The sequence below is a fragment of the Garra rufa genome, chromosome 5 (genome assembly GCF_049309525.1).
Source record: "Garra rufa chromosome 5, GarRuf1.0, whole genome shotgun sequence".
In the NCBI taxonomy this organism is placed as follows: Eukaryota; Metazoa; Chordata; class Actinopteri; order Cypriniformes; family Cyprinidae; genus Garra; species Garra rufa.
The window spans coordinates 39,095,473-39,111,215 of record NC_133365.1 but is presented as its reverse complement, the minus strand read 5'-3'; the positions used below and the strand labels follow the sequence as shown (position 1 = coordinate 39,111,215).

At 37.8% G+C, this 15,743-nt stretch overlaps 1 protein-coding gene across 1 annotated transcript in view; it reads right to left on the bottom strand.

Moving 5' to 3' along the window:
• The window catches only part of gas2l1 (growth arrest-specific 2 like 1), a 45,506-nt gene extending 30,872 nt beyond the window's left edge, over positions 1 to 14,634 (bottom strand). The window contains exon 1 of the mRNA XM_073840747.1: positions 11,082 to 14,634. Coding sequence (XP_073696848.1) covers positions 11,082 to 11,771 — 690 coding nt within the window. The 5' untranslated portion in view covers positions 11,772 to 14,634. The remainder of the gene's footprint in view (positions 1 to 11,081) is intronic.
• Between the last annotated feature and the right edge of the window lie 1,109 nt (positions 14,635 to 15,743).

Genomic DNA, 15,743 nt, shown 5'->3' with positions numbered 1-15,743 from the left:
CTTTTGAAAACGATGACGCATATTTAGTCATGTGACGCATATTGTACCAATAGATATCTATGTTTACACCAGTAATTGTGCCTGTGCTATTCACTGTCACACTGCTGCTAAAGAGATTTACCTTGTACACTCCTCAAATTACAGTCCTAAAATGATGACAGAAAATTTACTCACAGTTGCTGTCCTGCAAAACATGACGACAACTGCTTTTCAGATAAAATATGAATGAGCGCGATATAGACGTGTCAGTGGATGATGAGATATTTGCGTAAATTATCCCGCCAGAAGAATTGCGTGAAAACTTATTACATCAAATTCGCCTTACCGCGCATGCGTAAAGCCTCCAAATTTTCAGTGTGGATGAGAAACTTTTGGAAAACGCTTGGAAACACTAGTGTGGACGGAGAGCGTTTTCAAACGAAAACTCCATTTTCAAATGTATCCGGATTAATGTAGACGTAGCCAAAATTCTGGCTTTTTTTCTCAGAATTGTGAGATATAAACTCCCAATTGCGAGTTATAAAGTCCCGTTCTAAGAAGAAAAAAAAAAGACTGATATGTTTACAGAATTGCGAGTTTATATCTCACAATTCTGACTTTATAACTCGCAATTGCAACTTTTTATCTCACAATTCTGAGAAAAAAAGCCAGAATTGTGAGATACAAACTCGCAATTCTGTAAACATATCAGTCTTTTTTTTTTCTTCTTAGAACGGGACTTTATAACTCGCAATTGGGAGTTTATATCTCACAATTCTAAGAAAAAAAGTCAGAATTGTGAGTTTGTAATTGTGAAAAATTAAGGGGCGGTAATATTATAATAAGACCTTCTTCCTATGTCACAGGGGGAGCGAAATCTGAGCAGATCATTTTTTCACATGCTTGCAGAGAAATGCTTATCAAAACACATTTACCAGGTTGTCCTTTTCTTTTTTTCTGGGTTGGTAGATGCACTGGTGACCCGATCATAGTACTTAAACACGGAAAAGTCAGATTCTTCCAGGATTAAATTAGTAAAGTAAATACAAAAAATGTATGTGTTACCATAGTACTTGTTCAAAACACAACAATAGCTCGTATCACCATACTTGCAGGTGATTTAAACACATACTGTAATAGGAATGGCATCCATGCTGTGATTTCATCAGCCACCAACAGAGTTAAGAAACCACTCAGCTTCCACACTGAGCAGATACACGGCACACGCGCATTCATCTCCACACGCTCAGTTACACATGAATGTATACACACATGCGTGAACACAAACAAAAGCTGAGCATAGACAGGTGCTGTATGAAATGACATATACAGCCCACTTCACTAGTTCTGTTAATAGATGAGTACAGCAGCCCACCACAGAAAGATACATGACCTATGGCAGCCGAAATGTAATGCATAAATCAGCATGACCATAAAAAGAGAAAAGACTAAATATGAGTTCATATGGGAAACACTCAGAGGGAGAGAGAGAGAGGGAGTGAGAGACATTCTCTCACAGCGAAGCCTGAGCTTGTGTGATTCTGACCCAGCATAAACTGCCATGACCTACTTTTCCTGTCTCTCTCTCTCTCTCTCTGTGTCTATCTTTCTGGTGTAAAATCCATTAGAGGCAGGTCTAGCAGTCAGTACAGTACAGGCACTTCTGGCAAACTGTACTAAAGCATAAGGCAGGGTTATTGTTGTCAATTCAAACTAAGACACAGAGTGAACTCAAAGCTTGCCTTCATGGTGCAAGTGAGAAAGGATTGAGCAGACTTTATTTTCAGCTTTTTTCTTTTAAATAAAATAATGATCTTAGATTTCATAAATTAACACAATTAAAGGGATAGTTCACCCAAAAATTAAAATTCTGTAACTGAGTACTCACCCTCATGTCGTTTCAAACCTGACCTTTGTTCATCTTCGGAACACAAGTTAAGATATTTTTGATGAAATCTGAGAGCGTTCTGACCCTGCATAGACAGAAAGCTCTCAGATTTAATAAAAAAATATGTTGAATGAAGGTCTTACGAGTTTAAAACAACATGAGGGTGAGTAATTAATGACAGAATTTTCATTTTTGGGTGAAATATGCCTGTAATGCAAGTAAATGAAAAACTAAAACCATTGGTTGAAATGCTACCTGAAATAAAACACAAAAAAGTTGTAACAGTCATTGAATACTATTCACATGCTGGAATAACCTGAACTGCGTGGGTGAAGACATCCCACAGGCGATATGCCAGTAAGGTTACTGATACAGATAACAGAGATGAAATAGCAACGACTGGAAGAAAATAGCAGAGGACTCTTTATTTCTTACTTATGTGCCTTTGGTGCAATGTGCAGTCTTACAATGTGCAATCTGTCTTTCCTCTTCTATCATTTGCAATATTTATTACAGTTTGCTAAGTAGTATTACTCAAACGTAGTTTAGAAAATGGTAATAAAATATCACTCGAGAGTTAAACTGTTTCAGAACAAATTCATCTTGATAATGTCAGATAATTTTGATAGAAAGGTATGTAACCAAACATGGTCAGGTCAAAGTGTCAAATGAAGATTTTGGTCCCAAATTTTTGTCTATTTTACAGCACACTAGTACAACAATATAAAAAAATTATATCTTGTGTCTGAATAATTTGACTACATTAAGTAAATGCTTTTCTTTCTCACTTTCTATTCATCCTGGGAAAATCTCTACCAAAATATTAAGCAGCAACATTTACAATAGATAAAAAAACACCAAATCAGCATATTACAATGCTTTCTGAAGAATCATGTGAAATGGAAGACTGGAGTAATTGAGAACATTTTTTTTAGCTTTGCCATCACATAAATAAATTCAATTTTTAAGTATACTAAAATAGAATTTTTAAATGTTTTAAAGGTTATGATTTTATACAAGCAAAACAAAAGCAACCTTGGTGAGATTAAGATACATAAAAACCTTAAATCGGTAGTGTAGATACATAATAGAAATGTTCCAAAACAACTAAACTGTAAAACAAATGTTGAAACTACACTGTAAAATGAATCTAAAAACATTTGACAGCTAATTTTAAAAAATGCACAATGATAACGTCCTTGCCATGAGGTTCACTGAGCAACACATCAACCCCAGCTGCCCTCACTCTTTCCGCTGCTCCCTTTATTCTCCATCCATCTTGTTCTCGTTATTCTGTCCTCGGCTCACCTCTGTTCAGTTTCTCTCTCTGCTCTTATTTCTTTTCTTTCGTTCTCACCCCCACACATCTTTCATTTATGCTCTCTACTGAACTCTGCATTTTCCCTTTTTACATATCTTTTGCTGCAAAGCTTTCTGTTTTCCCTCGACTCCACCTCTGATATCAGTCTTTCTCCCGCTCTCCCGTTGTCCTTCGATTCACCTCTACCTCATGGCTATGTCTCCCTCCCTCTCTCTCTGTCCTCACATTCCCGTCGGCCTGTAGGGGATTGCAGTTACCTCCATAAATCTAAAATTTCAAACGTGGGACGGCATATGTGTGGTCAAAATCCTGCAGAATGATGATAATTTTACATTTCCTGCAGAAAATCAAACCAGGATATTGCTATGCAGTTGCTAAGATGTTCTGAGTGGTTTCTAGGTGGTTCCTTACTGGTACAAGTCAAAAGAACCCACAATGTCATATTCTCATATTCTGGTTCTTAACTACGTAACTATGGAAAATTTCCCTATTTTATTACAGCTGGGCAACAACCAATCCTTCAGCAAAGTAGTAGCACACTTCTCAACAAACCACATGATTTGAGCTGTTATTCATGTCTGGATCATAATGAGAAGAGCAACATTACTGCACTGCAGCATCAAGCAGTGTGTTTTTTCTGTTCTTTTCTCCTTAGCTCTGGGCAGGGACTGTGTGTGAGTGTGTATATGTGTACTGTACGCATGCATGTGCGTGTCTGAGGAACAAAAAGAGAGAGAATATTGGGGCTCTGCATTATTGACAAAACCATGAAGCAGAATGTCAAGGCCTCGGGGTGTGGGGAGAGAGAAAGAGGGGGAGAGAGAGAACAGAGAGCCTGTCAGATGTCTTAGAAATTGTAGGGCATCCTTCTGGTCATATGCCTTTATCTCATTTCTTTGGGTATTTCTGACAAGACGCTGTCTGTCTGTCTGTCTGTTTATAAGAGCATGTGCCAAAAAAATAAATAAAAAAGTCAGTACACTAGTATTTTGTTCTCCCGTCTTCAAAATTTTGATTAAAACAACATGTGTCTCTGTGAAAACAACATGTGATTAAAACAACGTGACTACAAATGCAGTCTTGGTGAGCATAAGGACTCTCATTATCAAGCAAAGATCATATTCCATAAAGATACTTTGTAATTTTCCTACCATTAATATATCAAAACGTAATTTTTGATTAGTAATATGCATTGATAAGAACTTCATTTGGACAACTTTAAAGGTGATTTTCTCAATATTTTTGAAATTCCTGATTTTCAAATAGTTGTATCTCTAACAAACCATACATCAAAGCTTATTTATTCAGATGGATAATTCTCGTTTTCAAAAAATGTACCCTTATAACTGGTTTTGTGGTCCAGGGTCACGTACATACGGAATAAAAATTTGTTTAAAAGATTATTGCGACTTTTTATCTCACAATTCTGATTTTTTTCCCTCAGAGTTATGTGATAAAATCTCACTAATTCAGACTTTTTTTCTCTCAAATGCGAGTTTGTATATAAACTTGCAATTTTTAGTTATAAAGTCCAATTTTAGGGGAAAAATGTTATGTTTGCAGATTTGTAAGTTTATATCTCTAACTATAAAGTCGGACTATAAACTCGCAATTGCGAGTTATAAAGTCAGAATTGCAAGATATAAAATCACAGAATTGTGTGATGTAAACTCGCAGTTGCAAGAAATAAAGTCAGAACTGCAAGATGCAAACTCGTAATTCAAAACTGCAAACTTGTAATTCTGACTTTTTCTTGCAATTTTCACATAATTATGACTTTTTTTCAGAATTGCAAGATACAAAGTCACAATTGCGAGTTATAGTCCAGTTTCAAAGAGAAAAAAGACATGCGAAACTGCGAGTTTATATCATGCAATTCTGTGAAAAAAGTTTGTGTCAGAATTTCTGACTTTTTTCCTCAGAATTGTAAGATATAAACAGATATATAAGATATAAGAAATTGCATGTTATAAAGTCACAACTGCGAGATGTAAAGAGAAAAATTCAAAATTGTGAGTATATTTCTTAGAATTGTGGGTTTATATCACCCAATTCTGCAAAAATTTGGATTTGAAAGTTTATATTTTGAAATTCTGACTTTTATTACTTTATTTATTGACTTCATTTCTCAGAATTGCGAGTTTATACCTCACAATTCTGACTTTATAACTCGCAATTGCAAGTTTATATCTTACAATTCAGAAAAACGGTCAGGATGTAAACTTGCAATTTTAAGAGAAAAGTCAGAATCGTAAGATAAAGTTGCAATTAACTTTTTTTTTTATTCAGCGGACGGAAATGAACTTCTATATATAAGAGACTTTTAACATTTAAAAAAAGTCCTACCAGCCCCAACCCTTTGAATGGGAGCGTATGTCATACTGCATTTCTATTTAAAGTATTCTGAGTAGCCAAGAGTAAGTGTAACTATATGATGAGTGACGTAATGCACTGAGACAGTGCGTCACTAACAGAAGTTACACAAACAAATGACAAATGAGCTGAGATAGCAGACAGAGGGAAACTGTCTCTCTCTCAACTTTGAGTTGGGTACTACAGCGTTAGATTGACTATACGGATACACTTTTGTGACTAGACATTCTAGCAGAGTGTACTAAATAACATTACACAGGGGGAAGCAGTAGTTCTGTCTCCCCCCACAACGTCCAACAGTGGAAAATCCCAGCCAAACCTACCAGAGATGAGTAAGGCGCTAGAGGGAGAGGTGCAGGGGAGTATTTGTATCAGTGTTTTTGTAACTAAGAAAATCAAGAGGAACTATAGCTGTGTAATTCAAATACACTCATATCTCAGAGACACTTCTGCTTTTCATCACGTAGCATGAATGTTATTTCAGAATATTAAACCCTCTTGGGAATGAGGATGTCTCTGTTTGAGGATGTGTGAGGAACTAATGGAAGGTGAGGATCCGGCAAAACTACCTTTCATATTCCACAGGGATGAATAGGATTACCAATACTAAATCCGAGCACATCCGCAAAAGTCTTCTATCCTGTTTCCATGGAAATCTCTTTAAGAAATACAAGATCAAAGTAGAATAATCCTCATGGTCATCGTTTTACTTCCAATCATGAATCTTTCATTTGGACAGTGACTTTGATGTGTGCGTATATTAGTATTAAAATCTGAAATAACCAAATGACCAAGCTCAAATCCTCAAACTAAATCCAAAAGATAAAAACGAGTAGACTGGATTACACCACACATTCATATTTCCCATGGACAGCACTCACGAGAACTGTATTTGTACATCTGTGAAAAAATAACTTCATAATCAAGGGAAGTATGATAGAATTAGGGACCATAATGTGAGTTGCCAGTGTGACGGAGATCATTTTACCTGATCTGAACATTAAAAAGACTTCTGCTGGTGTAATCTAATACAGTCAAGCAGATTCAGTCAAATAATACTATTAAAGTTCACCCAAAAATGATAGCATGAAAGATGGACTTGCTAAGGATAACATTTAACAGTGTTATTAAATATTAATAAGATAGTTCACCCAAAAATAAAAATTCTGTCATTAATTATTCACCCTCATGTCATTCCAAACCCCTAAGACCTTTATTCATCTTCAGAAGACAAATAAGATAGTTTTGATGAAATCCGAGAGCTTTTTGACTACATAGAATTGTTAAATAGTCGTTAATAATAAGTCGTTATTTTTGTTTTCATAAAATTGTAGTTTAACCACTGATGTCACATGGACTATTTTAACAATGTTTTACTACCTTTCTGGGCCTTGAACATGTCCGTTCTTTTTTAAGTTCACTTGACTTCTTTTACAGTACTTTCAAGAAGACGTGAAAGCAAATGTCATGATGAAAAGCAAAAAAAAAACAAAAAAAACAATAGGAATCACACACAACTTCTGCATTCTCAAATTGCCTGAAACAATGCAACAACAAGCTTTTATATATATATTAGAGGAAGTCTGAATCTATTTGGGTGGAAGTGTACTTTACCCACAAACCAGTCATAGGTGGATGCATGACATATCTCTCAAATAGGGTAACTAGGTGAACTGTAAATGAATCGAAACAAAGATTTGTCTGAACTTGCCTGTCAGACACCAAAGGTTGTAAGAAATCGTATAATTACAAAGGGCAGTTAATCTCAGAGAGCAATGTATTAAAGCAGACAACACTAGACAGTCTGCTGAGTGCTCCAGTATGTCCTGGAGCTTCAGGGTGATCTAATGTTTGGACATGCTGCCTGTTACTGAATCCACCCTGTCTCTGCAGGACAAAGCCAGCTGCTCCGTTCAGCAACATGGCTTGTGAGATAAGATGAGCAGCTGTGTTAGATGATCCAAACAAGGCCAACCAGAAAAAGGGACAAATCAAAGTGTCTACTGTGCCAGATAAATCACTGAGCGTATACTTATTAACATTAGGCTTACATTCAGTAAAAAATGCTAACAACCTGTACGGAATGAGTTCTTGATGTAACAGCACCTGACGTTCACTGTTTCTTCACCCTGCCTGAACTCACGCTGATGCTAGCAGTTCATGCTCAGGGAAATGGTGCTTACACGCTCACAAGGGCTCACTGCTGTTTCTATGACAGACCAACACAAGAAGTTCACTTCCAGAACAAAAATGTACAGATAATGTACTCACCCCTTGACATCCAAGATGTTCATGTCTTTCTTTCTTCAGTCGTAAAGAAATTATGCTTTTTAAGGAAAACATTTCAGGATTGTTCTCCATATAGTGGACTTCTATGGTGTCCGAGTTTGAACTTCCAAAATTCAGTTTAAATGAGGCTTCAAACGATCCCAAATGCGGTTGTAAACCCTTCCCAACCAAGGAAGGGTCTTATCTAGCAAAACGAGTGGTTATTTTATTTTTTAAAATTACAATTTATATACTTTTTAACCTTAAACTCTCGTCTTGTTTTTGCTGGTTCAAGACAGTTAGGGTACGTCGAAAAACTCCAATCTCATTTTCTCCCTCAATTTCAAAATCGTCCTACATCGCTGTTTTACATTTTTTGTTAAAGGTGTTTGATCTTCTTTGCATGTTCAATTTGCAAACACTGGGTCGGTACTTCTGCAGCGATGTAGGATGATTTTAAAATGATTTTTGAAGTTGAGAGAGAAAAAAAGATGGGACTTTTTCGACGTACCCTAACTGTTTTGAACCAGAGATGCACAGACTACTCATGCACATCACAGAGAGAGACAAGACAAGCATTTGAGGTTAAAAAGTATATAAATTGTAATAAATAAATAAAAAAACGATCATTTCGCTAGATAAGACGTCGCTTGAATCTGCATTTAAACTGCATTTTGGAAGATCAAACTCTGGGCACCATGGAAATCCATTATATGGAGAAAAATACTGAAAAGTTTTCCCCAAAAAACAATTACTTTACGAAGAAAGAAAGGCATGAACACCTTGGATCACAAGGGGATGAGTACATTATCTGGACATTTTTGTTCTGGAAGTGAACTTCTCCTTTAATTCTTTAAAGGTCCACTGAAGTGCTTTGAAACACAGCATCTATTTATAGTGTAGGAGGCGGGACGCATTGGATTCTAGAGAGCATTTGCTTGGACAGAAAGTTTTATGAGAAGCTGAAGTGCAGGGTGATGTCATCACAATCGTTGATCCATATTGGCAGAAGTTAGAGACTGTACGTTTTGAATCTTCTAAATGTGAATTTTGTTTTTGTTTTGGAGCACACTAGCTTGCAGATAACCTTAAGGATAACATATTCATACTAAAAGTCAATAACTTCAGTTTTGATTTCATGGGGACTTTAAACACTGATGTTTGAGATGACAGTTTGGTGGTTTTAAGTGGTGAAATTTTCATTTTCATTTTCATCAGAGCATTAATGAAGTGAAGAGAGGGACTTTTAGAGGGAAATAACCAAGCTGTCCAGTGTCACACAGTAAAATGAAGTCCCTGTGCACCAGTGCTTGTGGGTGATTGCAAATTTTCCTCTGTTGTTCCCTAAACATTTTGATGTCAACATAATTGGATGAGGGTAGATTATCAGGACTAGCAAAAGCACAAAGCAAGCATCTTTCTTGTTCTCCTGGCTGTGGCAGAGAAGCTAAATCAAATAAGAAGGACATGTTCATTAGTCACTCTGTATTTAAATATTCAACTGTCTCACTAACTTACAAACACAGACCAGGATCCAATATCCCTGATCCTAAAGGAACAACCTTTCACCTGCTTGACTGACTGCGCAGACACTACTGGAAGAGAGCTGAACTGGATGATGACATCGCTGTATCATCAACTGACTTTAACTGGAAAAATGACTCCTTGTTATTGTCCTCTTGCGTTATTGACAAACTATTTTCCTGTTTGACACTGTAAAGCTGCTTTGACACAATGTGTATTATATAAAGCGCTTGTAAAAAGAACACACATAAGCAAGATATGCCATGGATGGTCAGCATTCTACATGACCAGGATAAAAACAAATGTGCAGACTCAGATATCACACATCGATACAAATCATACACTTTCTGACCTTTCATCTGGCACAAACACAAAGATCCACTCACAAGACCAGATAATGCCAATCACTGAATCACTGGGACAAAACAGGTTACAAAATTGGACAACAAAAGCAATCTATTCAATAAGGTCAGAGGTATGTTTGGATGAAACCTCCTTCTTACATTATCTCACAAAAGATGTTTCCAACCAATATGGGGCGAAATGATAATTACAAATGATAAATATTTACAAATCTGCCATTCACTGCAATAAATTAATTGAGATGATTCAGTTAATGAATTTAAATGGTTTCAAACTAATTTTCATTTTCAGTTATTAGGCTTTTGACACATGGTTATTACAAAAAAATAAGTTGCACTTACTTAAAACAACAAAACTTGCCTGGATGACTTTAATCAATTCACAGTAAATTAAATATTGAAAAAAGGAGCTTAACAATGAGGCTGGCTTGTATTTTACATGATTTTTAAATATTTTTTATAAATGTCTAATCTATATAATAAGGAAACTGCAATGTTATTTGTATAAAGTAGCCATTTAAATGAAAATAAATGGTACTTTTGTGTGCACTGTGCTAGAAGAACATTCTAGTGATATCAAAGTGGCAGTTTAGCTATTTTTAAAAACTAATGTTAGGTGAAGCCATATTTTGTCTTATGCTTCACAAATGAGTTCAACAAGATGCACTAGGTATTTTCTTCATATATCCTTGAGATACAGAGCCATCTAAGGTAAAAGTTGAATACAGTGATAGTCAAGATTTGATAGTAAATCCATTTGTGACACCATGGGTATATTTGTAGCAATAGCCAACAATACATCGTATGGGTCAAAATGATCAATTTTTCTTTTATGCCAAAAATCATTAGGATATTATGTAAAGATTTTGTATTTAATTTCTCACCATAAATATATCAAAACTTATTGATTAGTATTATCCATTGCTACAAACTTCATTTGGACAACTCTAAAGGCGATTTTCTCCATATTTAGATTTTTTCGCACCCTCAGATTCCAGATTTTCAAATAGTTCTCAGCCTATTCTAAATATTGTCCTATCCTGACAAACCAAACATGAATGGAAAGGGTATAAATGTACCCTTATGACTGGTTTTGTGGTCCAGGGTGACATTTATATCTGCTGTAAGTGGAAGAACTTTGACAGTAAGTGCTCAGCAGGTACCCTAGGATAACCATCACATCCATGCCTGGAGCTCTGACATGTAGGATGTTTTGACTATTAAAATGCAACAAGTTCTGAATACCATCAACCTGTAGTCTGTCTCAGCAGATGAATAATAACCCAACAGTTCCCTATATTAATAACCCATCGGTTGCTATTATTGAGCCTGTCTGTGACCCTATGCTGACAGCTGTCAAACTCACCAGCTCGTCCAGGTTGCGCATATCCAGCAGGACTCTCTTCTGTTGCTGCTGCCAGCGGGCCAGCAGCTCTGGGTCGGGCTCGCCGATGCTCTTCTTGCGGGTGTACGTCCTGCTCGGCGGGCTCTGCGACTCCCCCAGAGCCTCCTGAGTCAGGTTCTCCTGGTCCCGTATTTCCTCCTCGATCTCCTCCTCGAGTTGAATCAACATGGGGGCCAGCATGCCAAATTTGGCCCCTCGGCGAGCCACCTCCAGCAGGCACAGCACGAAGTTCTTCTCGTTGCACTTCTCCACCAAGTCGTTGGTCTCGAACATGAGCACATCTTTGATCCAAAGCTCCTGCCTGCACCAGCCGATGAAGTTCGACACGTTGTCTCTGGCCAAGAACGACCCCGGTATGACGTTCCTCGACTGGAAGACCACGTCCTTGCTGGGTATCCGCAACGAAACCGCCGCATCTGGATACATGGTCTTGAATTCGTGGGCTGCGCGGTTCACGTTGTTGGCATGCCGGCAGAGCGCGCAGCCGGTCTCCAGACCCTCCATAAAAGTGTCCGCCGTAATGTCCAAGTCGTACAGCGTGTTTAGCCATTCAGCCAGATCCTCCTTCATGGCATACAGGTATTCCTCACTGGATTTGAACGGCCTGATGCTTTTGGAAGCGGCGGACTGAATGTTGCTCTGATCGGCCATATTATGGGAAAGCGTGTATCAATCAAGGCACGAAATGACGGTACAGTAATCCTCCATAAACAGCGTTGGGAATGGCATAACGACGAGCGGTAGGAGCTCCTAAAGTGGGCCGCCTTGACTCGCTGCGCCTCGGTGCAGCTGTGGGATTCCGCGATGGATTCCGGATGTCTGTGAGATACCCGCCTCCTTCAATGACCACATAGCGATTACTCATTCCCCCTATGGAAGTCCGGACCGAAACAGAAAAAGGATAATTATCAGTACATGACAGCTCGACGACATGCTATCCCACTCGATGCTCTATCGCTGTATGTATGAGGAGCATCTGCATTGGCTAACAGCGCTCCGCAACGCCTCGTTTATTCATTCGCTCACACCAATTCGGAGGACGCATGGCCGATTGGGGCAGGAAGGCAGCCCCGGTCTACTGGGGCACTTTAATAATAATCTTCGTCAGTTGGAAATGATCCGACCGTCCTATGCGCCGCCTCCTGCTCAACATGTTGAGCTGCAATGGCTTATACATTGAGTTACATCTCATTAGAGGATCAACGGCAACTTTATCCTTGCGCATCCCCTTTATTTTAACTGCCCAAGCTGCCACCGATGGCCAAACCGTTTAAATTTGCATCTGACATTCGGTTGATGTCGATCATTTTTATTCAAATACAGTTAACGTTACTGTTTTGCAGTTGAGCGAAAATAGAAACGAGGATGTTGCTTTTGCTTATCCTAGCTTCAATTTGCATGTTCGTTGATTGGAACATGGATCCTGATTGCTTCACGCTTGGAAAAAAAAAATCAGCTTTAATCATTGAGGGTTTAATCAGCGCCACATTGATCATGTAATATGTTTGCAAGCTCTGTTTAAATCAATCACCCGTAAATCAACTCAAACTGTGTGATGTAATTAAATGTACTTAGCCTATCTACCTTCATGTGATAGTAAACTGCGACAGGGCAAATATAAGGTAATGTACAGTAAGGTGACACAAAGTGGAGGGATATTGTACCATGACTAATGCACACTATCCCGCTTATTTATACAACTATTTACCAAATAAATAAATAAATATAATGACATTACATTTTGTATTTAGTTACTATTATTGTTATACATATTATGTTGTCTACATCTCAAGGCTTCCGCTAAAAATAGTCCAACCCGCTTATCAATAAATAAGACGAATACTTTTGACAAAAAAAAATTACAGTGTCACTTGATATTTCTAAGCTGCCATTCAGGTTACTTTTCAGTGGACTAGTTAGCAAACATTTAGCTGCATTTCCGTCTAGCTCTTAGCTTTCACTACCTGTTTGTTGCAAATTAGCGATTTTTCAGTCGTGTCGCGTTAAAACAGCGAGGCCGCGGAGTAATTTCAGCGACATGCAAGTAGCGCCAGTATGTTGCCCAACAGTTAAACGTCGAGATTGACTACAAAGAACCAAGTGTCTTTTAAAGCCGTGAAATAAATATTTGTTGTGTGTTTGGGTGTCATATCTATGGAAGCCCGTTTCCGCCACTGAAAAAAAAAGTAAAAAAAAAAAGGATATTGCGACTTATCTCACAATTCTGACAAATAAAGTCAGAATTGCGTTATACAAACTCGCAATTTTGGTAAATAAAGTTGCAATTGTGTGATATAAATACTAATATAAACTCACAATTCTGTGAACATATCAGTCTTTCTCCTCAGAAATGGATTTTGTAACTTTGGTGGAAATGGGCTTCCATACAAATCCACATTTGTCTTCTCGTAAGAGTATTCTTAATTTGTAAAAATTTTTGGGTCTGACATCAGGTCTCATCTGCATCCAGCTATTTTTAGCTGCACAAAGCAGTTTGTTTTGCTGCTTGATATCTGCAAATAGGCCTTACTTAGGCCTATTTTAATGTAGTATCTTAATTATGAACACACTTTGTAGTGCAAACAAGGTTTGCAAGGAAGTTCATAAGGTAAATGCGTACCTTGACGCTAGGGGTCAAAAAACAAAAAATCAAGTCAAGAATCTGGGTGTGATTCTGGAGTCAGACCTCAGTTTCAGTAGTCATGTCAAAGCAGTAACTAAATCAGCATACTATCATCTCAAAAACATTGCAAGAATTAGATGTTTTGTTTCCCGTCAAGATTTGGAGAAACTTGTTCATGCCTTTATCACCAGCAGGGTGGACTATTGTAATGGTCTCCTCACCGGCCTTCCCAAGAAGACCATTAGACAGCTGCAGCTCATACAGAACACTGCTGCCAGGATTCTGACTAGAACCAAAAAATCAGAGCATATTACACCAGTCCTTAGGTCCTTACACTGGCTACCAGTTATGTTTAGAATAGATTTTAAAGTACTTTTACTAGTTTATAAAGCACTCAATGGCCTAGGACCTACATACATTGCAAATATGCTCACTGAATATAAACCTAACAGACAACTCAGATCACTAGGATCGAGTCAGTTAGTAATATCAAGGGTTCACACAAAACAAGGGGAATCGGCTTTTAGCTATTATGCCGCCCGCAGTTGGAATCAGCTTCCAGAAGAGATCAGATGTGCTAATACATTAGACACATTTAAATGCAGACTCAAAACTCACCTGTTCAGTTGTGCATTTATTGAATGAGCACTGTGCTACGTCCGAACAGATTGCATTATTTTATGTATAATCATTTTACTGTGCTAATTAATTTTGAAATCAATTTTTTAAATCATCTGAAATGTTCTTAAATTCTGTTTTTATTGTTGTTAGTGTGATTATTATTTTAAATTTTTATGATTTGTTTGCTGTTGTGATTTTAACTCCTTTTTATGTACAGCACTTTGAATTACCATTGTGTATGAAATGTGCTATATAAATAAACTTGCCTTGCCTTGCCTTGCAAACAGTTTCACTGTTTACTGCACGTTGTTATTCTTCTCATAATTTCCATATACCCTGTACTCATATTTACTCACGTAAAAATCACTGTAGAACTTCCCTTTGATCATTAAACAGTGGGAAAACTCAGAAAGCGTTTGCCACTTGCGTCAATCTTTCTTTGATCCACATTTCCAAAAACCCTCATTGCCAAACTTTAATCAAGACTGTCAAATTAAATTAATGTGGTTATCCAACAAGCTCTGTTCCTGTTTGGGCTCTAAACCTTTAGTCAAGGCTCACTCACACTACTTTGCCAATGGTCTTGGTCATCAGCAAATGAAAGGGACCATTCTGAATAGGCAGACAAAAGACAGACATGAAGACATCATCATGATGTTAATCAGCGCTCATTCGTCTCCCTTAACAATTAGTTCAATGGCTGTAGGACAACTGAAAGTCTGTCTTCAGAAACTCAACTCTTAACAACCTGAGGTCAAAGCCACACTAGGGCACATGCTGTGAATGAGAAAACATAATAACTTGAGGAGTATCTAAATACTTCCGATTGCGTCTAATCAGAAATTATCCTTATGAGGGAAAACTCAAGTGTCCAGCTTCCCAGTGTCAACCTATTTTAAGAGTCACATTTGCTTGGATGTTTTTGCGGTACATCACCAAACAAGCCAACTGCAGATTTAAAATCACACCCACTCTCTTCCAAATATATCAGCAGACCAACCATAAGACATTATTACGACTGCTTTTGTGCATTGTTGAGCTTTTCTTCACTTTTTCTCGTCTGCACGAACCTCTAGCATGGGATCTGAGAGCATAATGGAAATGTTTTTATTTTTCTAGTTCTTTTGTTTTACTTCCTGCTCTTAACGTCAGGCAGGGTAGCTTGGGCCGGACTACTGCAGTGTGTGATTCCAACAGCAGCCGCGCAGCCAAAGGGAGGCCCTTGTTTTCATTTGAAAAGCGTCGGTTGTTTCTTTAAGAGCACTAGACAGAGGGGAGGACACACAGTGAGAGAAGGAATGAGATCATTCTTTGAGGCCTGGATGAATCAGCTTTTCTGTGAACACATACACAAAAGCAGTTCACTCCACAGCTCTCCA